Genomic DNA, 26,799 nt, shown 5'->3' on the forward strand with positions numbered 1-26,799 from the left:
AAACCTGCATATTCAAAAATGTAGGAGTCTCTAACTCAGTTCTGTTCTTACATTGCAAGCCATGGAAAGAAAGAAATCAAATACAAATATTCAAATACAAAACTTGTAGTAAATGTATTTTTGAGTCTGGTAGTAATATTCTGTATATCTGATATATTGCCTGAATCAGATGCACTAACAAGATGTCATGTATGCTTGCGTTTAATAAAATGATGGTCATTATCAAATTTGAATTCCTTTCACATTATATAGGGTCTGATATTCCCTTCAGACTTACTTGAGCACATTGGTATTTTCTGACATAGTGTTTGATAGAGGAGGAAGCCTTTGGCAATTTCTGACTTGTGTTTGATAGAGCCTTTGTTAATTTCTGACATAATGTTTGATAGAGGAGGAAGCCTTTGGCAATTTCTGACATGTGTTTGATAGAGCCTTTGTTAATTTCTGACATAATGTTTGATAGAGGAGGAAGCCTTTGGCAATTTCTGACATAGTGTTTGATAGAGCCTTTGGCAATTTCTGACATAGTGTTTGATAGAGCCTTTGGCAATTTCTGACATAGTGTTTGATAGAGCCTTTAATTTCTGACATAGTGTTTTATAGAGGAGGAAGTCTGGTAATTTCTAACATAGTATTTGATAGAGATGAAGTCTTTGGTAATTTCTGACATAGTTTTTGATGGAGGAGGAAACCTTTGGTATTTTCTGACATAGTGTTTGATATTTCTGTAAGACTTACTTGAGGGGGAAATATTTGGTATTTTCTGACATAGTGTTTAATATCTCTGCAAGACTTACTTGAGGAGGAAGCTTTTTGCATTTTCTGACATACCGCCTGGGATTTCTGGATGCATTTTGTAAAATCCAACTTTAAACATGGCTGCCTCAGGACTACCCAGCTGTGGAATAGAAATGATACATTTATCGGATTTACTTCCAGATTGATAGAACAGTGCTGGACATAAAAGTCGACATTTTGGATTCGAGTTTGAATCAAATTGTGGAGCATGGATACCCATCTGATAAACACTATATAATTATCTCTAGAAATAAACATTATAGAAAACAGACATTACAATAAATAGATAAAAGAATAAAGCAAACCAATAAATAGCTACTGTAACAGCATAAGTACATTTGACAATACACAGGGAAATGGGAGGACATTTAACAAACTTACCTCTATAAATGACAGTTTTTTAGTCGCCATTTCTATGACAGTACAACCAAGAGACCAGATATCTGCCTGAAAAAATACAAGAGTATTTACAATGAAAGTATTTATATGTGAAATGAAAAAGCAATGTATTCAATAGAGATAATGCCATATGTAATATGGAACATTAATACATTCAAAGATAATTCATGTGCCTGAGTTATGCAAAAGTCACAAATTTGGATGTCGGAATGAACTCCCAAACATTTTGTTCAGCTAGACTTTAAATGACTTCAGGTGGATTTTTCAAATTTTCTAAAGCCTGTTAAAATGTATGTTAAACAGCTTTGTTAATTAGGCTATCCTACATTTATTATCTAATGATTCTAAATCCTTTAGTTAGAAAGTTGTTTTTGAGACTGTATATCTTATATTATTTAACATCCCGCTTGAGAATTGTTCATCATATGGAGACGTCACCATTGCTGGTGATGGGCCTCGGTGCAGTCTTATTCGCGGAACCAGTTTAGTTTATTGGCACTTGGGTGTAAGAGTAAGGCAATAGAACATGATAACAGCCTAGTACTAGGGGCTGCTACGGTGTAACCCCTCTATACAGAAAATGTTAATACCAGAAAATTTTCCATCTACAGAAACAATTAAAAAATCTCATCCCTCATACATCTAGATGGCCACAAGAAAATTGGTTGAAAAGAATTCATCATTTAAAAGACAACAATATTTATCTCTGATCATAATTTCATTATACTGATTTCTATACTCTGACATGGTTTGTTAAAATGATAACTTTGTAAATTTGGTACTATATTCCTGTCTATGATACTACCTAGGTAACGTATGGACGGAATTTTTAAGACCATTCTTTGTGAGGATGAATTGAAAATAGACAAAGACATGAACTGCAACAAAACTATACAAAGTGGAGGCCCATTAAATTGCAATACAATATTAGAATTTGTAAAGCGCCCAAATCAATTTAAAATCTCTAGAGTATTTCATATTAAAAGAATACAATTATTAGTTAAAAATGTTTTGCAAGTAGAATCGTGTGCTGGTAAAAGCCAGACAGTCCTTAAACTATTCTGATAAAAACTAAGAATTGAAAATGTACAAAGACAATGCAACAAAACTGTATGTACTCGAGGTCCTTATCCGCGGAGTCCCTTGTCTATAACCTCTGGGGTCATGTACTGAATAGTTCCTGTAAAAACATGGTAATGCTGTAGATAGATAACTACAGTATCAATACAATTCGAAATTCTTAGATCCGTCACCAATAGACAATTTCCGAGTTGTCAAATAGTTGTTTCCCTTTCCTGAACTCTTATGCACAGTGAGACACAAAATACGTTTTCGTATTGATGTGGTGGGTACAAATGCTTATCCCTGCGTTCATATATTGCCTAAAGGATGATTAACAGACACCATACAACCATCCAAACTGCTGGGACACACAATCTTAGTAAGTTTATGAGTATTTGATAATAAAATAACTCAAACAAAAAATCGATAATCATCATCTTTCTTTGATAAAAGTATCACTTGTGTAGAAGAGGAAATAAAATATTAGTTCATATTTAATTTAATGACCTCATGCAAGGTGAAGATAACGAACAGTGATCAATCTCATAACTCCTATAAGCAATACAAAATAAATAGTTGGGCAAACACGGACCCCTGGACACACCAGAGGTGGGGTCAGGTGCCTATGACGAGTAAATATTCCCTGTTGACCGGTCACACCCGCCGTGAGCCCTATATCCTGATCAGGTAAACGGAGTTATCCGTAGTCAAAATCAGTGTGCCAAGAACGGCTTAACAATCGGTATGAAACACGTCAGACAGCATTTGACCCAATGCAAGGTTGTATTGACGAACTAGATCGTTATAACGGCCATATAATTTGCGATATGCTGACTTCAATCGAGACTGTTGAAATCCCTGTACCATCAACTTGTTTGTCAGTAGCTCACCTCGATTTAAAAACACACTATACGCAGAACAAGCTCTTGCATATCGAATCAGTTGAGATATATAAACACCATATGCAGGTGACAATGGAATATTGCTACATCAATATGGGAAGTTGATGATGGAGAAGCTGAAATCATCCCGTTTGGCATACAGTTGAGTTGTCAGTTTGCCGTTAATGTCTACTTTCAATAGAATATCTAAGTATGAAGCAGAAGTGGTCGATTATGTGGTGTCCTTTATTTCGAGCTCGCAGGGATATATCAAATCGACATATTAATGAAAGCTATTATTGTTAATAGACAAAACGTCATCGATATATCTAAATGTCGAATTGAAGGCCACAGCGAGATATTTTTTTCTTCTCCCGGGGAAGTTTTTGAATAAATTCTGCTTCATATGAATATAAAAACAGGTCAGCTAACAAAGGAGCACAATTCGTTCCCATGGGAATTCCAACAGACTGTTGGAAGACCTAATCACCAAAGACCACTAAAATATTGTCAATGAGGAAATCTAGCATATTTTTTATTTCAACTTCAGAATACTTGTGCGTGGAATCAGAGTGGTGTTTAAGAAAGTAAGTTTTTGAATGATTAATCACTAGATATGAATATTTCCGGTTTCCGTTTTTGTTGAAGAAGCAGGTGTCTATGATGTCAAAAAATATAGTCTTTAATTTATCGTGAGGAATGGTCGTGTATAGTGTTGAAAAGTCATAGGTTTTAATATTATTGATTTGGGAAAAATTCTGCTATCCACACAATTTGCTATTGATATGAAGAGTTAAATGTATAACAACTGCTAATATAAACAAAATTTACGCATTCATAACGTGTCATTATCTACCTAACTACTATTTAATGTATGTAACTATACATCTTTTACCCATTCAAGTATTCAACAGAATGCTGAACGAACTCCCATAACAAAAGAGTTGGTATCTAAGAAATTCCGTATTACAGTAGGAATGCTTACTAAAATAGTAGATTCACAACTAAATCTTAGAGGATCAGGTTAAATGGATTTAGAAACCAAAGTTTACATAATAATAAATATCATTCAGATCAGTCATAAAGTTTATGTGAATACTGATGAGGTGCTGATCGTGTAAGAATATGGGATATCATTCCTGGCTAAAACAAAACCTTAAACTGAATGAAGCAACAACCCACATTTAAAAGACTGGATGCATTCATTTTGAGTGGTCTTTGTGCGTACCTGCAAATGTCTCAGCACACGGGTTGATTTCAGAGAGCCGTTTCGATGTGTCGAAGTCCGAGATTTTTAACAGACCACTGTATGTGTTGACCAAAACATTATCACCCTTTATGTCACGGTGAACGATTTTATTGTCATGCTACAAAAAACAACATCAAATTACACTTTATTGATCAAAAACCAAACTAAGGTTACCTGAGCCACAATGAAATATTCAACATTACGTCAAACCACCGTCCTAATGGGACTAATACCCCCCGCAGCCTTCATGGACATTTTTGTCTGAAGTTTTCTGAAACATTTCTGGAATGTTCCTGGCTTCATTTCAGACTTGATGTTTCAGCCAATCGCAAGTGGGGTTTCAGCCAAAATTTCAGCAATGTTTCATACAGTTTTCAACCCGTAAGTAGGCAAGGTTTCATAAATATTCAGCAAATATTAAGTACTGTTTCAGCAATTATTCAGTGTTGTTTCAGCAAATATCCAGTGCCGTTTCAGCAATTATTCAGCACTGTTTCAGAAAATATTCAGTGCCGTTTCAGCAATTATGCAGCACTGTTTCAGCAATTATTCAGTGCTATTTTAGCAATTATTCAGTGCCTTTTCAGCAATTATACAGCACTGTTTCAGCAAATATTGAATACCGTTTCAGCAAGTATTCAGTGCCGGTTCAGCAATAATACTGCACCTATTCAGCAATGTTACATCACTTATTCAGCAAAGATATGCTATCTTTTCATCCTCCAATATACTTTAAAAAATAATTGAGACAAATATATTTCAATTTTTATTTTTCATTCAAATTATAAAAGTCTAGAATGTACTTAAATTGTCTTTTTCGGGCAATACCTGTTTTATAATTCAAATTCTAAATTTCCATTTACTGGTTACTTAGTATTACATCCTACCGGGCCTTTCTCTGATTAAACATATCCAACTGTTACAATGCCTTATAGTCCACTGTGAGGCAATCATTCTGATTATCATATGCATCTATAGGCCTTGTCTGTATCCAAGGAATTTTTAGGATAACCCACTTCTTAATTTGCTTGAATCCATCTGAAATTATACTAGCATACATGTACATTGTAAAGTAGATTGTAAACTTGACAATGTGTTTAATCTTATAAATAATGATGGACGTTCATATAAATTCATGATCTTAATTAATTCAGCAAGGGATGCTCCAATTATATATGATCGAAAGTGCTGATTTTTACATAGTGCAGGCACTTAATAGAACTATTAGGCTAACACAAAAATTCATACCTCGAACTGCTAACAAAATGGAGTCGAAAATTCAGGCCGGGGAAACCAAGATCTGGAGGTTATGCATTCTCCCTCAAGGCATTTACTAAAATATTTTCTTGAATCCTTTATACAGGAGAGTGGAATCACATTAAATTCACATTCGTCCACTCATACAACGATGGTGTTATGATTCCAAGACATGGCTGATGGTCAAACGAATTTTTTGCCGCGTGCAATATTTCCGTCTGCGATGAATATTAAACTGGTACCCTTATCGACCTCGCCTATATGGTCGATGTAGGTAGCATCGATCAGCGGGCAACCAGTTTACAATATTTTAAAAAAGAATGAATGTCCTCCACGGGCAGATGAAAATAAGGGGTATTCTAGCGAGATTATACTTACTTGGGTGAAACGTCACCAATAGATAATACATTTCCGAAATAATTGTTGGCGTATAATCTGCTATATTTAAATTCAAAAAAAAAATCTTAATTATGTTCTAATAGATGAAAATATCCAATTGCATGACAAATTTTTCTAGGTGCATTTGGAATGAAATTACACGGCATTTTTTATAGACTTTATATCAGAGGCATATTATTTTTTTTTCAATCTAGATAGGGCTAATATTGACTAGAAATATTTTTTTTTATTACGGTATGCAAGAAAATTGCCAGAAATTTTACCGATCTTCCATTTTTGTTGCACATAATAATCTTAAGAGCATCAGACAGACACATAGTTTGGGTTATTTTCTTCTGAAGGGAAAGGGGGGAGGTTAACGTAGCAGAGGGAAACTCGCGATCGTCTAAAATCCTTGAATATCAAACGGAAAAAAAAGGGACCAAAAAATGCATAACAGATGTTCTCTGTTCCAAACTTCAACACCATACATGTAAAGAAGGGGGCGGATTCGTCCTACCCTACAATGCAAGGGGGGATCAGTTGTCAGCCAGTATATCATAATTTCCAATGGATGATAATTTACTATGCATGTAAATATAACGGAAATTCAACTTGATCAAAATTAAATGTGTCCCGTCTCTGATTTAAAGCGCCCGCGAGTAAAGGATATAAAATTGGAATGGAACAGTGATAAAACAGCTTCCTTTTAAATTGAGGTGTACAGTATGTATCAGTATTTTACTAGAGCTCACAGAAAGTAGAGCTGACTTCATAATGACTTATAAAGGTGATCACCGGGAAATAACATATGTTGGTGATATTACTGGTTCTACAGGTATATATTTTGTAGAGAGTGGAGGGGTGGTTGTATGTACACAACATCTGAACACGTAAACTATCCACACTTCACGTGTCTGTGCATTATGCAAGCACTAGTGTTTGCACAGCTTTATAAGACACATGGAAGACTGCATGGAAGATAATGACAGTTATGTCACTAAGGATCAACAATCTCCACTTTTAATTTGGTGTCTTTGTACATCAAATAAAATATTTCTCATCTCTCATTATTCATGGAAATAATTGTCATTAACATTGTATTGTTTTAGGCCCTTAACTGGTTCTGTGAAATGCAGAACCATATGACCTCTATCCTTGCTCTTGGTGACTGGTTACGCAGACTTTTGAATAGCAGTTGACTTTTGCTGTTCACTACACCAGCCTTTTTCAAGACCATCAATTCTTTTAATACAACTTTCAAGAAATGCATTGAAATTTGGAAAGTCTAAAGATTGAATCACACAAGAGTCAATGTACTATAATCATGATTGCATGCTTGTTTATAAGGAACTCCTAGAAAGATTATTAAAAATATTTTTAATATTTATGATCAATATTCCTTATAGCCAATATTTTTTCAAGCTAAACAAGGTGCGTATTGCAGATGGTTATCCTTAAAGGGACATTAGCTGTCATCTTGATACCAAAAATGTAATTAAATGAAAATTGCTCCATGTCATACATGTATATTTCACTAATGACACCAGTATTTAATTATTTTAAACACTTTTAACCTCAAAACAGGCACTTGAATGTGTATGAATACCGCATGAATTTTGGTAATTAAATAATTATTGTCTTGCAAGACAATAATTCTTCCTTGTGTATTTCTGTACACTAAAAGTGACAATATATCATCGTTTTATTAAGTTTCTCTTGTTTTTGTACAAAATAAATGTTTTTATTAGGCATTAATATGCATTCCTATGTCATTGAGATATTTTGAATCACAGCTAGTGGCCCTTTGACAAACTATATAGCATATCATACTTAACTTGTTGTTAATAACTATGTAACTCTTAAATAAGGTTAAGGGAATTTGATACCGCAATACAGAGTATTATATTATAAAATGTACAAATGTGCAGCCTTGAAATGACTTTAAACAATACAATAATATGATTTCACAAAGTGTATTAATCAGTAATTTACAGTATCACGTATACCATTCATAAATGTATTTTAAGATAATGCATTTAGTACTAATGTGTGCTGGATTATTTTTCAACCCCATGTAAATTATGAATTACATTGAAGGGCAACAACTCCTCTACTGACACATATTCTGTTTTCAACACATATTCTTCCATAGTCATCCGCTATACATTATCATTTAAACTAATGTGTTAACATGTGCATACCATAGGAAAAGATTCCACACGAATATCATAGCCTATTATCCATTGTGGAAATATACATGGACTTCATAGTTTAGATATTGTATGTCTAAACTATGTTCGTTTGAGATATTAATAAACACAAGGTCAGCTACAGTATGAGTTGAGGATTTCCTTCAAGTTTTTCATAGCAAAATCAAGATGGTATGTAAATATATCCAAATACATTAGGGTTTTAGCACAGTTTCCAGCACATCCATTCATATTCCTGGTCATCCTATCTCCAACAATCTAGACATTACTTAGTAGTTATCTCCTGCCAAACAGATTGGGCCGAAACTCTTTCCAATTCACTTTGTTCTACTGCTACCATCTTGATCTCATTCCAGTTCCTCCATTCTGTAATCTTTCTTTCCGTTATTACTGTCCCTCCCCAGGTTGTTTTCGGTCTCTTCTGGTGTCCATCCTAACGCCATATCACTGTCATTGTCAACTCTCCTCCATAGCACGTGTCCTATATAGTTCCATCACCGTCTCCTCAGCTCATTGTTTACTGCATTCATTTCAGCCATGACTACCACTTCCCTGTTTTCATCATGTTCTGCTACTTTATCTCCAGTATCCTCTGAAAGCATCTGATCTGGTAAGCATCTATTGACTTCCCACCTTGTCATCTTCCAAGACATGGACATGCAAAATTTCTGAAAATCTAAATTCAAATATACCCCATGCTTTTTAAATACATGCATCTTAAACAGTACAAGAGGCCAAAGAGCCACATCGCTCACCGGAGTCACCTTGTCTCTGCCATTGTACAGCTGTTGTGATTTTAAAAAGATTCCAATCTTATTACCATGATAAATAGTTATCCCATATTGTGGCCCAGCCTACATGAGCCCCAAAGGATCACACCATTGCTGAAAATGAATTCACATAACACAGAAATGCCACACCACCAATATGATCGACATGATCTTGCTGTTCTGGATAAGACCAAGGTCGCAAGGTAATTGGTTATGGTATGATACAACAGATCTTGCCACATGAAATATATACAACATATGAAAGCTCTATCTTAAATAGTTGAGATATTGAATAGGTCAGATCTTTATCAAAAGTAGGTCAAACTTCCAGGTAAAAGTCGCAAAATCGAACAGCATTGTATCACATGAAAGAACTGTTCGTAAAGAATGTATATTCACTGTTCGTTATCTTCGTCTTTCATATACAAAATATAAAAACCCAAGCTTAAATAGTTCAAGAGATATTTTTAAAAAGATTTTCCCTACATACTTGTATGTAAAACCTTAATTCCCTATTGTGGTCAACCCTACCCTCGGGGCCATGATTTTAACAAAATCGAATATGCACTATGTCAGAGAGCTGTCATGTAAATTTGAACCCTCCTGGCCCAGATTTTTCAATGACCCCCAGCCCTATTTTACTTTTTTGTGATTATCTCCCATTTGAAGGGGACATGGCCTTTCATTTCAACAAACTTGAATCCCCTTAATCCATGGGTGATCTACACCAAGTTTGGTTGAATTTGGCCCAGTGGTTTTGGAGAAGATGAACATGTGTAAAGTTTATAGACACACGGCAGATAAAGTGTGATTAAAATTGCTCACTTGAGCTTTCAGCTGAGGTGAGCTACCAATATATTTTTTAAGATGTTTCAGCATATATTTATATTTCATGAACAAAAACTTCTTACTCTGTCCCTTTTTCTTTTCAGTGGAATGAAATCTTGGTTGTAAGGTGTTAATTGCATTACTAACCATTTTTGTTGACTTTTAGCCTTCTGGAAATCTTGTTTTGGAGTTTCAAGCAGGCTTTGTTTCCTGAAATTATACTTTAAAAGAAAAAAAAATGTTAGAATTTCTGACTTTATTTTAAACTACATGTATTTGGAATAAGTAAATACATATAATATTCAAGGGACATTAAATGGAACGAGTGTGGGATTTTGATATCATTTTATATACTTAGCTGTTACCTTCCCATTGCATGCGTCATGGAAGGATGGTTGTATAGGACATCAGCTGTTGATTCACAATGGCTTTTCTTGTTTTTCCTTGGTATGTAGAACTGCACTCCTTTTCGTCTGAATTACATTGGTTTCCATCTGTCTGAATATTGAAACTGTTCTCAGATTACACATATGACTTAAATGTAGATATTGTTGGAAACTATCATTTTCATAAAATTTTTACATTTAGCAAGCCTCGAAAATCTTGTATGCAGTGGCTTTGTGTTATCACCATTTTTTTACCCTCAATTCTTATTGAATCTAATCTGGGTAGATCTACAGTTCACATATAATACACAGTGAAGAGTAATTCTTGGAGTAATACACTCATTAGTAGTATTTCAAGTTTTATATGTAAGCATTAGTACCCAGTTGATGCATGTGTGTTATTCCTAATGCAATATATAATATGCTTGATACATCAACAAGAGGGAACAAGAGTCGGTGATAAAAGATATATCCACTTCAGCCTCATGTAGAAGAAACAGATACATCATGGATAGAGATAAATATAAAGTTTATATGTTGAACTGTATGTGTAAATTACACTAAACTGAAATATGAGAACAGCAAGAGACAATGCTAACGGATAGTATAATATTAGTTATATGTTAATTAATCCACTTCTACCCAATCAAGAGTGAGTGTGACCGGTTGACAGGGGATGCATACTCCTCCTAGGCTCCTGATCCCAACCCTGGTGTGTCCAAGGGTATGTGTTTGCCCTACTATCTATTTTGTATTGCTTGTAGGAGTTATGAGATTAATCACTGTTTGTTATCTTCACCTTTCACTGCGTTTAGTAGTTTTGGTATACATGCTATAACTGATAATTTTGATTACATGCCTCGAGCCTCCCATTTTCATCTTAACACTTTAGCATAACCCCCCCCCCCCCCGACTCTCCTGCCTGATGTCCACTCCCCCAAATCAATGTTTTATATTTAAAGCATTTATGTCAATATTGAAACGGGATTAGACGGAAATACAAAGATCATTTCGATGTAATGGTATTGTGAAACCAGTAGGGTAATTGGGTTAGGTTTTACATTTCATTCATAACATCAGCATACATTAGCCCTATTTACCTTATCTCACCTCAGCTCTGGTATATCCAGAATTATATGTGCCCTACTTTTAGCTTTGTATTATTCATGGGATTTATGCGATTGATCGTTGTTCATCATTTTCACAGATCTATTATAACGGTAAGAAAGAAATAAAGAAAGAAGTTTTCCTTCAACGTCTCCGCTTCGTCAATCTAATTCAAATTAGATGTTAGATCCGCTCGCGTACTCGCATGCATAACATATGTATGCAAGTACGCGAGCGGATCTAGCATCTAATTTTAATTAGATTGCATACATACACTACAAAAACGATCATGATTCTATATCGATACGATACCGTCGATATCTACAGAAAGAGAAATCCCTAATATTTTAGTTTTCACTCTACATTAGGAAAAATGATCGAGATTCGATGTCGACACGATATGGACAGTAAAATAAATCAGTCGTATCTGCATCCAGCAATTACAAAAAAGACGATCATGGTTCGATATTGACACAAAATCAACAGTAAAGGCATGTGCTTATTAGACAACATTTATACATGCATTTTTGTGAATGTGTTCCGAGAAAATACAATTTACAGATAACTTCAAAACACCAATTTAGGAGGGATGAACAATTTCACTTTTTATATCTAACCGCTTACAGTGTAGGCAATTAGATTTTGGAACGCAGTTCACTGTTGTAACGAAATTAATTATATTCATCTCATTTCATATTGCTAATTTCTCGCTCTGGCAAAAGAAGTCTACGTGTTTACATTGATGATTAATAAATGTGTCACTGCATTATCGAATGGTAATGTTGATCAACAGATATATAAAATAATCGTTCGTTCATTTCAAGGAATTGTATTCAATTACAAAATTTAGAAATTATTTTCAAAATTAAGGATAATCTCCCTCACGCATAGCTCTTATCCTTAGACGAATCTGACTCCACTTTTTGACACACTGTTTGTCCATATAATAGCTCTAAAACTTCATTGTTATTTCAGATTTCAAACATTTCGGTTGAGCATCACTGAAGAGACACTATTTGTCAAAATGTGCATCTGGTGCATTAAAATTGGTACCGTATAAGTTTTACATTCAAGAGTTGTTAGGTCACGTACCGATGTTATCTGTTCCTGGTTTTGCGCAGTTCTTACAGCCATCACTGCTCTGATAATGAACGCTAAACATAAGTCTAAATTTACGGTACTTCACCTACAGCCTGAGACGTCTCCATGTTGATGAAAGGTCCTGAAAGGGACATAAAATAATTAATTTAGTTCATCAATTTCAATGTATTATCTCATAGATAAACATACAATGTCATACAACATGGAAGAAGAATTGTTTATATATAGGATTATAAAGCGGGGTCTTTAAAACATTTGAAATCCGCCACTCTTTTTATGACGGTAGATTAGAAATAACTAAGGTATCTAGATAAGAGATGTGCGGGTCATACTGATAATGCATGACTAACAAAGCACACACACTATGCATGGTATTTCAACATGAAACCGAAAGGAAGCAAATAAAAGGGAAAAGGGACAGCATGTAAAAGCGGGACAGTAAGTAAAGCAATTTAAACACAATTTCATACTCTAAGTTATGCTTCTGAAACCACACCTTTATGATTTCTACACACAGTGACACGTGTTGCATTGTTTCTCTTTACCAAGGTCTACAGCGTTAACAGTGCATCTCATTATATTATTACGCTTTCCATCAATACAGCATTGAAAAAAAACTATGAAATGGCTGTAAAATAATTTAGTATAGCAATGGTATGCATGACCTCCATCATCGAATTGTAGTTAAACACACAACTCGAGTTCAGTGGTTTTACTGAATTTGGTCGAACGTGTATTAAATAAAACGTGGTTATATTAGAAGTTTATGTCTTACACTTATCAACAAACATTTCCTTGTGGATCCGGGTCAGAATAACACCTCAGTATGTATTGTTCGTCGTATGATGCGACTAAATGGGGCATTCCTTCAGATGAGACCGCAACACCGAGGCCCGATGTCACAGGAGGTGTGGTACAATACACATCCCCTATGGTCAAAGGCCGTAAGCGCCGAATATAGGCCTATTTTTTGCAACCCTTCATCGCCAATGGTGACCTCTCAATATCAGTGAGCACTTCTCAAGATGAACGTTAAGCAATATACATTCAAACAATCATATGAACAAACACGTACATTACATCCACCTACGGTTGTAACGGTCGTTTGAAGAATCTGCATATAACCAATAAAGTTAAAAAAAATTGACTTTGGTCACCTTCTCGAGGTTCCAAAGATTTTAAAAAATGCACAAATAAGTAATGTATTACAAATAGGTGTTCTCAGAACAAGGTATGGCCCGAAGAAGGTGACGTCTTTACATTGCTGCACATTTTGCACGATCAATTCTTTCATTCCATACACTTTAATTACACGATCCTCCGAAAATTGATATTAAGCTTCCTTGAATACATAATTTTGATCTTTATTATGGATACTATTTTTCGAGTATTGTGAGAAGATAAGTGCGCGTCAGTGAGTGACAGAGAAGAAGATCACCAGGATATAAATATAAAAATACCAATTAACAAAAGAAAACACAATTACAATCTACTTAGATATTATCAGTTCTTCTACATTCACATTCTAATAGAGATGAAGACTTTTAAATTTGTGTACATTAAATTTCAAATTAAGAAATATTTTTTTTCATCATATATTTCAGGCAAATACATCGATTATCCCGCTAATCAAATTTAGAAATGTAAACGTACGGTTTAAAACCCAAATTATCGAGATTGGGTAAATGCAATTTTCAAAATTCTTCGACTGACATCAAAAATGAAATTTATATTTTCACAGGATGATGACATTGATCTCTGTTCGTTTTTTTAACATCTGCAACGTGCTTGTCTAGTAATACATTTTACACGTTCACTATTATATTGTAAATTGAGTAATTCTAATAAGTTGTTTTTCTATTTTCAATGATATCGATGTGCATTTTTGCAGAAATCCTGACATGCATAACAACACGAAACATGAAGGATGAACCAGTTACATTTAAGTTTTATTACAAGCAGTCCTTTGAAACATTTAAAGTCCTTCATTCTAGATCATCTAGCCAGTTAATGGACGCGTCATACTGATAACGTCTGACAATCATATCAAGAGGATTATGTAAGAAAATCGATTATAAAATCAGACAGGAGGCGAGCGAAAAATGAAGAAAAAAACATTATAAAGCAAGACAATATACAGAGAAAATCATACACAATGCAACATTCTTAAAATTTGATTTTAAAACAGACTTGCGTTATCTTTAGAGATAAAGGCCTATATTACATTACTGTATTTTTCGAAGTGAACAGCATAATGGCATACGATAATGTGATGATAACAAACGTAATTAATCCATCCATTTCAAAAACAATGCTAAATCTAAAGTAAGGCACGGGTCCGTGGAAAGAAAATGGTAGCGTCAGGACCATAGTATAATTATCCTCGTTTAATGGACCACACCCACCGTGTTTATTGGTTTCCTAAAAAAGACGCAGACAAATCCGAGTTCAAAACTAGTATGTAAAGATGATCAAAAACATGATACAACGTCCAAAGAAAGGACAGATTTCATTGGCAGACACCATCATTACAAAGACCATGAAAACTGAAGTGTGGACTCTAATCAAGACCGTTAAAACCCTGGCAACATCATCATATCGGGGAATTGTCAATCGTCGAAATCGGTTTGAATAAAAACATTTTTTTCATTGCTTAAATTAGAATAACATTTTTCGTGGATGAACATGTGATATATCTTGGAAAGTGCATCAGTTTATTCAAAATGGTAAACAAATTTAAGAAGGTGAAGATAGCCAACAGTGGTCAGTCCAATAACTCCTATTAGTAATAAAATTAGAGAATCGGGCAAACGAGGACTCCCGTATATACAAGAGTGGGGATCAGATGCCTACGAGAAGTAAACACCCATTGTTGATTGGTCACACTCGTCGTGAGCCCTATTTTTACTCAGGAAATGGAGTAATCCATACTCAGAATCAGTGTATCAAGAATGGCCAAATATTGGTATGAAACACCTCAGACAGCACATGACCCAATGGCAGTTGTATTGGCAAACTGAATCGTTATAATGACAATAGAAATTAAGAAATGCTGATTTTAAGGAAGACTGTTAAAACTCCTTTAACATCAACTTGTTTGTCAGTAAATGGTATTGATTGAGAAAATGCTCATCCGTAAGGGGATGCATTAAGATTGATTAATTGTTTTACGCCCCGTGGATAATTGTTCATTTAGACTGAGATGTCATCAGTTGCAAGTAAAACACCTATATGTGGACCTATGCTTATTGCTCAGGGTCGAATTAGTGATAGTTCTTTAAAGTATCAACGTCTGGCGTGAGATGGTGTCTCTCTTGTTAAGGTTATATCAGACAGACCCGTGACCTTCTCTTCAAAATGCCAAGCGTTTGATAAAACGCAATCACTGTTTACGTCTGAGGTTTGATACGACCAAGGTAGGAGCGGGGACTTGAACTCACGATCCCCTGCTACGAAACGAACGCACTATTACTGAGCTATCCCAAGCGGTACTATTCTAAAAAGAAAATGGCAATGTTTCATTTTTTTAAATGAGAAAATTTGACATAATTCCGCATCAATTCGTTATGCATTGATACTATTATGTAATTGAGTGTTACTGAAGATAGACAGTGTATGTTCCATGTTGTGACTTTAAAGCACATGAGAAAGGTATTAAACAACAACAATAACAACAACATACCATCTAGAGACTAGCTTTGGGGAGGATTTTCAAAAACAAATATGTGCATGGTTTTCTGGCAAATTTACTATTAACACAATGTTCTATATCTGCGGAAAACAAATACCCCTTCACTGAAATTATAAAACACTTTAAAACATCAGTAACGTGAACTTGTCCACAAAGCTTGACAAAAACAAGAGCAAAAGCAAAATGAGTATCTTGGATTAACAGAACACCCTAACACTTTTCCCAAAATATGTTATTATTATTTTCCTTAAAGTTTGAATTTCAATTTTGTTATGATCTGTATGAAAACTCCCAATACGTTATTACATCATTTAAGTGCAAAATACCGAATTACATGCTTAGGATAATGCTCTAGTAAGCAATCCCCCAAATAGCTTTGTAAATGCATATTACACGCTACGCATTCAAAAGTAAAATCCATAGATGTTTAACAACAAAAATTTATTTTTGGTATGTATCAAGGAACGGCTGACATAAATGAAAACACATATGAAAAAGAAACAATTTGAAAATTATTTCTTTATCTATCTTTCGCAACATTTGCAGACGTGATGTAATGAAGATACAGGTGTTCAATTTATCCACTCTGTTGCAGAAAAAAAGTCGTAACCATACGAAGTATTAGCGCAAATTTTATCCAAGACTGTTAAATCATTCATTGTTTTAAATATCTCTTCGATTTCTTTCTTCTAAGTTTGTTACTGAAAAGAATCCGTTTTGACCGATAATGTATTTACTGGCATTCCCCAGTGGTGAATTATGTATCTCCTCAAAGTAATTTATTTCAATTAAACACAGGTAAATATTCCCAGAAAGATCTGTTTCCCTTGAGTTTAGCGAGAAGCGGGTATATCACATGAAATAGAAAACAAGTATGTCCGAACCCAGCACTATAACTAAATAACCTTGATTCTAATTTCCCCACCTCTCTACAAACTCTTCATATCCTTAACATGCGATACCATAACGGTTTTAATACTTTTTGGAAGGTGGTTCATAACACCACATCTAAGGCGGCAATTCTCCACAATTGGATTATCTGGCAATAATAAGTTGTCGCTGGGATTTCAGCAATATTTCATAAAACTAATTTCCATCTGCATGTATACCAAATATATCTTTTTCGGAAAATAACACAAATTTCGATATCACGCATGTTGTATTCATTTTGTAAAATCCATGTGAAAAAGTCATGCCATGTAGCAATATACCGGGTAATTTTTCTGGTGTCGCTTTCCGTGTAAAGCATCATGGTTTTTTTTTTCTTGGTTTACAAATCGTGAGATCTTTATCTGATGTAGCATTGTGAGATATTGAACAACATATGTCAAAAACATCTTAATGTTTGACAGAAAATAATTGCTTTATTTCATGTTCTTATTTAACATATGGTCGTCATTTCCCTAACATCCATCAAAAGGACTAGTTCCCTAGAAACAAACATTAAAGTTGATAATTGTATAATATCTTTAAATGTTTGAAGACGTGTACATACATCTGTTTCCTGGATGTAGTATTTAAAGCATTGTATGCTACTTATTTTATTACATGTACCATCCTTTTTAACGACAAATGAGATGTCGTGATTTTACTCATAACTAAAATAGAGCAATTATGATAGATTGTGATAATCAATAGTCAGTACAGTAAAAACAGCGATGTTTCTTACATATATCAAATGCATAATCATTATAACATTGACCAAAGTTTAATCTCAAGGAATTTATTTGCTAAACTTTTTTGTTGGATGGTATCTTCTTACCACCTATGTGGTACTTATTTCAGGGGTTTCGGTTGTGATGCAAAGTACTATATGACAACATAAAGATTGCCCTTCAGTTCTTAGCATTTGTACGGCATGGATTGTTTAGCACAATCATGAATTAGCAATTACTCTTTATATCCATGCTGGATATGTAATTTAAATGACAGTGGCCAAGACTTAGTCAAATTTAGTCACTTTACACAGGCATGATGTATTAAAGTAAAAATCCTATAGGAATATTGAAGATGCTTTGGATAACGCGTTTAATGTTGCCAACTAGAATGGTCGTTCCTCTCTTGCTCAGATGAAACCCACCAGCTTCGAGAAAAAAAAGTGCCAGGATATCTATGTAATAACATGTTGTTGTGGTCTTCAAGAACAGCTGATTTGCAATCAACAATTGTTTGTTTGATAAGAACATTGATTAATTGAGCTTTGGTGTACAAATCGTTGTTCTTGAGTCTTGGAGTAGTTAGGGATATGATAACAATGGTGGTAGGCCATTTCTAGAGAATGTGACCACACATATTTTTTTACAAAAGGCGTGGTGTGATCAGTTCACCAACCCCATTTGCAGAGTACTGTCACCTACACTTTATTACGAAGTTCTTTGATAGGAAATTTGTGTTTATGACAATTGTTTCAATCACCCAAACTCGATATATTTTATTTCATTTAGAATTTTAAAATATGCGCTCACTGCTCTTATCTCTATCAATATAGCAACCTAGTAATATGCAATGATAAAATAAGGCTTTAGACATTGAGCCTTATGGTAAAACTTTGCTTAGAAAATGTATTTCTTTTAGTTTAGCATAACTCATCTTTGCATTTTCTTATCTTTTGGAAGTTGTTTGGATACTTGCAACCCTTCTTGTAGATTGATATATATATATATATATATATATATATATATATATATATATATATATATATATATAATATATATATTCATTACGGTTACCAATACTACAAATACATGTATATGCAAACACATTCTATGAAGATAAAATATTTTCCATTTCATCATTGTCTAGAAATGACAAATTCTTATCATAAACAAGTGAAGATCTTTTGTGAATATCTATAATCGTAATGGGTTATTTGGTCGTGTGAATAAAGAGGATATGTTTCGCATGAAGAAACACCATATACTGTCATTTCAGATTCTTTCTCGCGATTTCCTTCACGTCAATCATTGTTGAATACAGTAACGCTAAGGGTAGCACTTGTCATGGTTCTCAACCCAATACATGATGTTCATATTTGTGTTACAAATCAAAGTAATATCCAAGGAAAATAACAAATAATTATACGTATGTGAGGGTCATATGATGCTCCACACCATCATACAATTGATATGACAGTCTATTCTCCTTTACCCTTCTATACAACAATGATGCATTTCAACGTTAGAATTTTAAACATTTTCCTCAATAATTTCCATATTTGGGGATTGATATGTTTAAAATAGGTTTTGATGTAGCATATTATATATAAGAATCACACCACGCGTTTGTTCTTGGCAGTAAACAGTCTGTACATGATCGTATCCAAAATTAAGTAGATATTCGATTTACTAGCTTGTAGTTTTACGTCCAATTTTAGAATTGGTTATTCCTTATAGAAACATCATTAGATGTGTGTATGGTATCTTAAGGTATCACATTAGATACCGGTAAATTCCACGTCTATTTCATGTTGAATACATTATCTCCCTGATTCTTGGTCGAATTTGGCTCCAGTTTTTATCACTCTGGTTTTCCTTTTAGCTCTTACCAGTTTATTGTTATTTCGAATTTCCAAAATCTCGGCTTGAGCATCACTGAAGTGACATTATTTGTCGAAATGCGCTTCTGGTGCATCGAAATTGGTACCGTATCAGTTTTACATTATCTAACTTAAAACAAAAGGTCTTATTTTGGACGCTGCTGTATATCGAACCCAGGACCTCATGACTGCAAAATGAACACTATGTCCACTAGGCAACAACTACCGCTTCAAATTCGGGGTTATGTAGAAAGTGTTTTTACTATGTATCGGTTCATTAACACTTTAAAATCTGCAGTTGTTGTGCTTCAAAGATTTAGGAATCATTCTATTAAGTAACATACTCTATACATAGTAGACTATAAAGCACGCTTGACGAGTGATAGTTTGATAAGATTATAACAAAGGATAGATGTGTCGGTATGTGTCCCCAACATATGGAAAAGACGATTAGATATCAAAGTACACTGTACTGTGAAAATATATGCAGTTTGTTGATTATCAGGACTCGTATAACAGTTGACTTCCATGAAGTCAGGGTTAGAAGTAGGTTTACTGAGACAAACTTTTAAATTGCTCTCTGTCTTCGTTTAAGCAACATATGAGATGTTTTTTGGATGATTCGTATCAATGGACAGTAACTTCCAAACATATTTATGATGTGTTAAGATTGATCGAAAGCGTAAAAAACAATGATGCGACCATTCATATATCTGAGATTTACGGAAACAATAAAATCACAGACAAGTACTCTATATTAACGACCGTCTCCTGTTAAAAACAATCTTTGAAAAAAAAATTCAGATGCACATCCTAAAATATTAAAGCAATGGACAGAAACTAGAAATTGGATCTCTTGTAACCTTAACATTTTCATATCAACATGTTGCATATGCTAAACCGTGACAACGAAATACCGGATGTTTTGAGCGTAATCTGCATTGATAGAATACAACTGTTTTTGAAATATAACATTCAATCAATCGAAATTTTTCGAGTACATGCAACGCCACTACGAGCAATCATAACGGTTGAACACATTGTACTTCTTAATAAAAGAAGACACTAATAATAGCATCCAAATAACAAGTAAAAGGATATTTTTGCATAGTCATGCACGAAAAAGCGGAGATAACGAACCGTGATTAATCTTATAAATGTAAAACTTATACGGTACCAATTTTGATGCACCAGATGCGCATTTCGACAAATAATGTCTCTTCAGTGATGCTCAACCGAAATGTTTGAAATCCGAAATAACAATGAAGTTTTAGAGCTATTATACGGAAAAACATTGTGCCAAAAAAGTGGAGTCAAATTTGTCTAAGGATAAGAGCTATCCGTGAGAGAGATAATCCTTAATTTTGAAATGAATTTCTAAATTTTATAACAGCAATTAAATAGACATCCGTCTTTTCAAGCTAGTAACGAAGTACTTAGCTACTGGGCTGTAGACACCCTCGGGGACTAACAGTTCACTAGCAGAGGCCTCGACCCAGGGATCCAATAAAGAATATTAACGTTGTCTTTCTAAATGTTTTGTAAGTGGTTTGGGTGTCTGCAATCCTTTTTGTAGTTTTGTTTTATTGCTATACAACTTACTCGTCCTAGATACCTGATACCACCCCTGGTATATCCAAAGACCCGCGTTTGCCCAACGTTTTATTTTATATTCCTCATAGGAGTTATGAGATTAATCAGTGTTTGTTATCTTTACATTTTCACTTAGCTCCACCATTTCTCTGTAATAAAGGTAGGAACATTTTTGCAATATTAATTGTTTTATCAATACATAGCTGCTTTATTTCAAGACGTTAGAATCTGGTGGTGCACAGACAAAATCGTTTTACAATTTTCCAGTCAGCTCGACACCTTTAAAAGTGTGCGTCCCTGGCTCATATTATGATATGCAGGAGTACACCCCACTTATCTACGTTCACCAACAAAAAATTCGATTCCACTCTATATGCCGCGCTATGCACGAGTCACGCTTTCACCAAACCTAGATCCACATAAATATTGTTCATATGAATAAATAAAAAATCGGGGCGTTACTTTCCCAGATCAAGTAATGATATTCAGGAATCACTAATATTCAGAACCTTCTCACCAATTGGTGTTCTTCAGTTATTTGCTCTCTGTTTCTAGTGATACTGAGTCCAATTCTTTTATACACATCCAATTCATTTCAAGGAAAGACACAATTATAAAAATAAGAATGAAACAATTGTCATCAAATTATTCATAATCAATAACATGACTAAACATATATGGAGATGTGGAGGTATCTTCTCACATGCAAATTGAAGTTTAAAGTAGCTCCACCCTCGTGTGACTTATCAATGTGAATGGTTGAAAGTGAGAAAATGATCAATTTCCACTCAATATAGTTTAATTTAATCAATAACGAAAGAAAATGCGTACACGTATGTTACCACATTTTTAAAGATGTAAGACATACAAAAAAGTATAGCTAAACTATTAGAAAATCATCATTTTGTTTTAAACGTAGACCAAAATAATAATCAGAATAATGAACGTACTTAAATCATGTAAAGAACGATAAAAAATGTCACAAAAATAACAATCCTATCTATACTGTATAGCTATCCTTTTTATTTCCTATGCTGCTCCAACACTCTTCAAAAACGATCATAATTGATTTAGTTAACCGCATGTCATTTAATATCATGATCAAACAAATAACATAATAAAACAAGTTCAAACAATCGACCACAATATACAAACTTAATTGGCTGGAACAACTGAATACAAACAACAGTTTACTAATGACTAGGTTTGCAAATGATCAAATAAACATTTATATTGCACAAATTGATCCCAGCCAATATACATATAAATACACTAATAATATCAAAAAGGTGGCGCACAAAAGAAGTTCACAAAAAGGGATCAGCATTCCATCACATTGAGATAATGAAGTGTTACATTAGAATGTATTGGTAAGAAAGGATATAAACTAGAATCAATGTTGTATTGCAATGAAAGATAGGCCCAGATAGCAAGATGTTATAGGGCCTTTGGTGGGCCAACCGTACTCTTTATGTTGGGCCACTGTTGGTATACAACGTTTGGTCAGTAATGATTTGCTCATCGGCCCTTAATCAGATCAACCTCTTTGTTCAATGTTGGGCCAATCCCTTTAATATGTTGGGCCCACATGAGGGCACTGTTTGCATTCATCATTGGGCCAACAACAATTTCCTCGTTGGCCCTTACCCATACACACATGTTGGCTCAGACATCCGAGCTCATTGATGACCCGATGTTATAAATGATTTCCATTTGACCCTTAATTGTATTACCATGTTGGCTCATTGATGATCCTATGTTGTTACCTGGGTTAATTGTATATTGGCCTTTGCAAATGTTTTCTTTCTTTTCATTACTTTAAAAGAGCTAGACAATGAAATGCGTTTTTTGTTTCATATAAAAAAAATAGATTCATAAGACCTTAAAGTGATATATCAACATAGTATTACATGCTACTACAACCAGACAACATTAATTGAGCTGGAAGAATGAAAGTAATTCAAAATTTTAATTTTTTTGATTAATCCATATCAAATTTCAATCTGTCAACATTTCTCTCAGCCTCTTCCCAACTTTTCGTTTTAGTTCTTTTTTCCGTCCTCCGTATCTATATTTTTAGCACAACACAGTCACTCCTTTATACGAGGTTCTATCCCCTTGTTGGAGGGATCTGCTTTTGCACGGTTTCTTCAAATACTCTCTGAAAAAGTATTTACTGTTACTTATATACCTTTGTTTTTATTTGCAGAATATGATTTTCTCCAAAATAGTTTTCCAAACAAGTAAATAGACTCATTAACGATCATGACATTATCCAAATTGTTAAATATGATAAGATATAGGTGAACAAGGACTATTTTTTCTGTTTGCTGTACATGTCTGAAAGATTATCAGAATTACTGGTAGGGGTGATTTCGATGCAACTGTAGTGTACTTACTTTGATTGAGTGTCTTTAAAGAGAAATCTTGGAAAGGTAGCGTTTCCTCCTTACCAATACAATTGTACTTTGTGACATAATAATTTGTCATTAGAGATTTCATTATCCTACGAACATGTCACTTTCAAAAAGAAACCCTACAAGAACAACTTCAGGAAAAAAAAAGTTATTTTAAAAATTGGAAATGTTGAAATATGCCATCTTTACTGAAATTATTGAAAACGAATTGTCAATTTGTGCGATTCTCTGGGAGTGCAGAGTATCACAAAACAAAATAAGAAAAGAATTGCCCTTGGATTTTGTTTGTTTCATGGGGGGTGTTAAAGTTTTATTTGGGTTTTAAGTTTGTGTGTTTTGTTGCATTGTCAATCTATCATTTCTTAAATAGATCCATATTGCTATTCTATTTTGACGATATAATGATAGTCCATAAGCGTAGAAAGACTGGGGAGGGGGGTCGCTGTTGTCACGTAAACATAAGGTGAAGATAACGTAATACCATAATAGAGTATTTGAAATCAGCAAGTACATGCTCACTGCTGCAAGTCACCAGTTTCCCCATCTTTCTTAAGATATATACCGATTTGTTCCTGATTTCATACCAAAAAAAATAAAAAAATAAAACTGATATGAAATTAATGAAAACTATCAAGACAAACAAAAATACTTACAGACTTGCCACATTCGTCGGTCTCATCATTTCCATGCGTTTTGTTTTAAAAATGGCGCCGTCGGTAACAGTACCCTGGATGCTGACTACCCATAATGGATTATGAGAGACATGTGGATATCATGATATTGGGCCAACTAAGGACCAATACCAATCACCCAACAAACGGTTCTCTCTCACCACAGCAGCTATATGGTATTACATTGCGCCCCTAAATACATCGCCAACAATAAGTATTCCTTGTTGGGCCATCTTTGGGCCAATGCAGCTAGCTCAACCGACCAAAAAGTGGCATTGGGCCAACGATGCACTGCTATCTCATGGGCAGGGCGGGGGGGGGGGGTGGGGGGTGGGGGGGGGGTTAGTATGTATAAGAAAAGAAGGGATAATATAAACTGCAATCAATATTGTATCGCATTGACATCTACACTGTAGAATGTATAGGTAGCAAACAAGGATAAACTAGAATGAATATTTTATCACATTGAAAGATATAAGTATAACATTAGATCATTTAGGTAAAGAACGAGGGTAATTAATACCATTGAATATCTATTTAAATTTGTTACAATATAGAAGGCTGAGCAAATAAATATATGTATTATATACTGATATGGGAAATAACTTGATTATTATACACGGTGCAACACTTTGCGCAAATTACGTCCCTTGTCAGCATCTCCCAGTGAAAAATCGCATTTCTCACGCCGGCATTTGTAATACTTGGACATTTAGTCTTTTTCCATCAATTATAATCACCAACATTAATTCCCCAGCCTGGGATGACCCATTAACTTGTATGAAAACTTGACAATTAGCGGTAATTCACAGAGTAACATTTATCATTTGGTAGGGTAAACAAAATGGCGTTTCACGGATTGACCTTTAGCTGAATCCAGAAACGGACATTACTCGCGGTGAAGTGATTGTACCTTTAGAATGAAGTAGTGTCATATATACGTTATAGAACAAAATCTTTTACATGACTGTAGTTCGTCAAATCAAATCAAACTGAAAACATTGTAGACTCAAAGTTGCTAACGCTTTGCGTGTCCCCCTGTGCTATGGTAGGACAAGAAACTAACAGGAAACGTCTTTCAAAAAGAGTTGCCTTAAGGAGATTCTCTGCATCGTGATGAAGGCTGCCTTCCTATCAAAACATGGATGAAAATATAAATATTTGTCTATTCATTTAAAAATCATCTCGTAGCTGATTAGCAGTAGTAGGTTAGCACGTCGACTGCTGAACTGTAGATCGCAGGTTCGAGTCCAGCAGCGGTTGTGATTTTTTTCCAGATCGCTTTCTACTAAAACTGCATTTTTGACTAAATAAAGAAAATTTTAAGTTTTCATTTTCAAAATATTGTTGTATATATCCTTCACTTTTCATCCAAATCATCTTTCTCTGGTGTAGCATACTTCCTTAAAATCAATTGTCCAGGTCGGACCACAATTTACTCGGAGGAATCCTCGAGAAATATTTCATGGAAACTTTCCTCTTCGATTAAAAGTGCAATACGTTCTTTGTGTATATATGAACACTGCAATCAAGAGCATGAAAGCAATCACAATATACATCCAAGAGTGGGATTTTAGGAAATAGACAATGGTGCATACACGTAACTTTAGGATCAAAATATCAAAGGATTTGCATAATGTGTATAGATTGATCATATACCCTAGGTAGCATAGAATAAAGGGAAATGGGAATTTGAGCGGAAAGATAGTTAGATTTTTGAAGAATGTTTCATAGGACTTATGAGATTGATCACTGCTCGTTATCTTCGCCTTTCTTTTGATTTATTATGGTGTATTTTCACTTGGCATTTTTATTTTATCTATGTATTCCACCTCTGTCGGCGTGGGTTTGAATCCAGCTCGCGCCGGTAAGTGGGAAAAATTCAAAGTTTACTTTCGGAAGGTCGGTTTTCTCTTCCCAGGTATATTGTATCTGAGTTCTCTCTTCCACCAATAAAAAATGGGCGCCACCAGATAACTTTGTTGAGTGTGGCGGAAAACATCAATCAATCAATCAATCTATCTATATATCTATCTATGTATTCCTATGTGAATGCAGACGTCCAAATTAATCCAATAAATTTGGAACCACTCAATATAATGCTCTTGTTTCCAACTCAGGTATGTCTTACAGCGGATATGGTCACGTGGCTGATTCTTGTCCTCTCAGTAAAACAGAGTTTACTGCAGCAGCGACCAGACTGAACTGTAACGTGGATAAGTTTGGACGGAATCCGTATACATGTGTACCTAAGCTTGACTTGACGGCATTAGTAGAATTCTGCTACAATTCCACTGTGGCATTCTACCCGAAAGGTGAGTACATAAGTCAAACACAAGGACCAAATTAACAAGCTTATTTTGATCATAAAACTAAAACAATTTCTTAACGTTGTTAACATTTATGATATTGTATGATGTTTTGGTGAACCTATAATGAATACATTATGTGTATTAACTATAA

At 34.5% G+C, this 26,799-nt stretch overlaps 1 protein-coding gene across 2 annotated transcripts in view; it reads left to right on the plus strand.

The window, feature by feature from the left end:
- Window positions 1–26,799, plus strand: part of LOC125673012 (uncharacterized) — a 1,263,960-nt gene that overhangs the window by 1,215,787 nt on the left and 21,374 nt on the right. Inside the window, exons 1-2 of one of the 2 annotated variants that reach the window (XM_056159238.1) lie at window positions 12,772–12,867; window positions 26,457–26,651. In XM_056159238.1, the coding sequence (XP_056015213.1) occupies window positions 26,459–26,651 (193 nt within the window). In that variant the 5' untranslated portion in view covers window positions 12,772–12,867; window positions 26,457–26,458. Of the gene's footprint in view, window positions 1–12,771; window positions 12,868–26,456; window positions 26,652–26,799 lie in introns of those variants that run through there. The other variant, XM_056159239.1, reaches the window with a different exon arrangement.

The sequence above is a fragment of the Ostrea edulis genome, chromosome 3 (genome assembly GCF_947568905.1).
Source record: "Ostrea edulis chromosome 3, xbOstEdul1.1, whole genome shotgun sequence".
Lineage (NCBI taxonomy): Eukaryota > Metazoa > Mollusca > Bivalvia > Ostreida > Ostreidae > Ostrea > Ostrea edulis.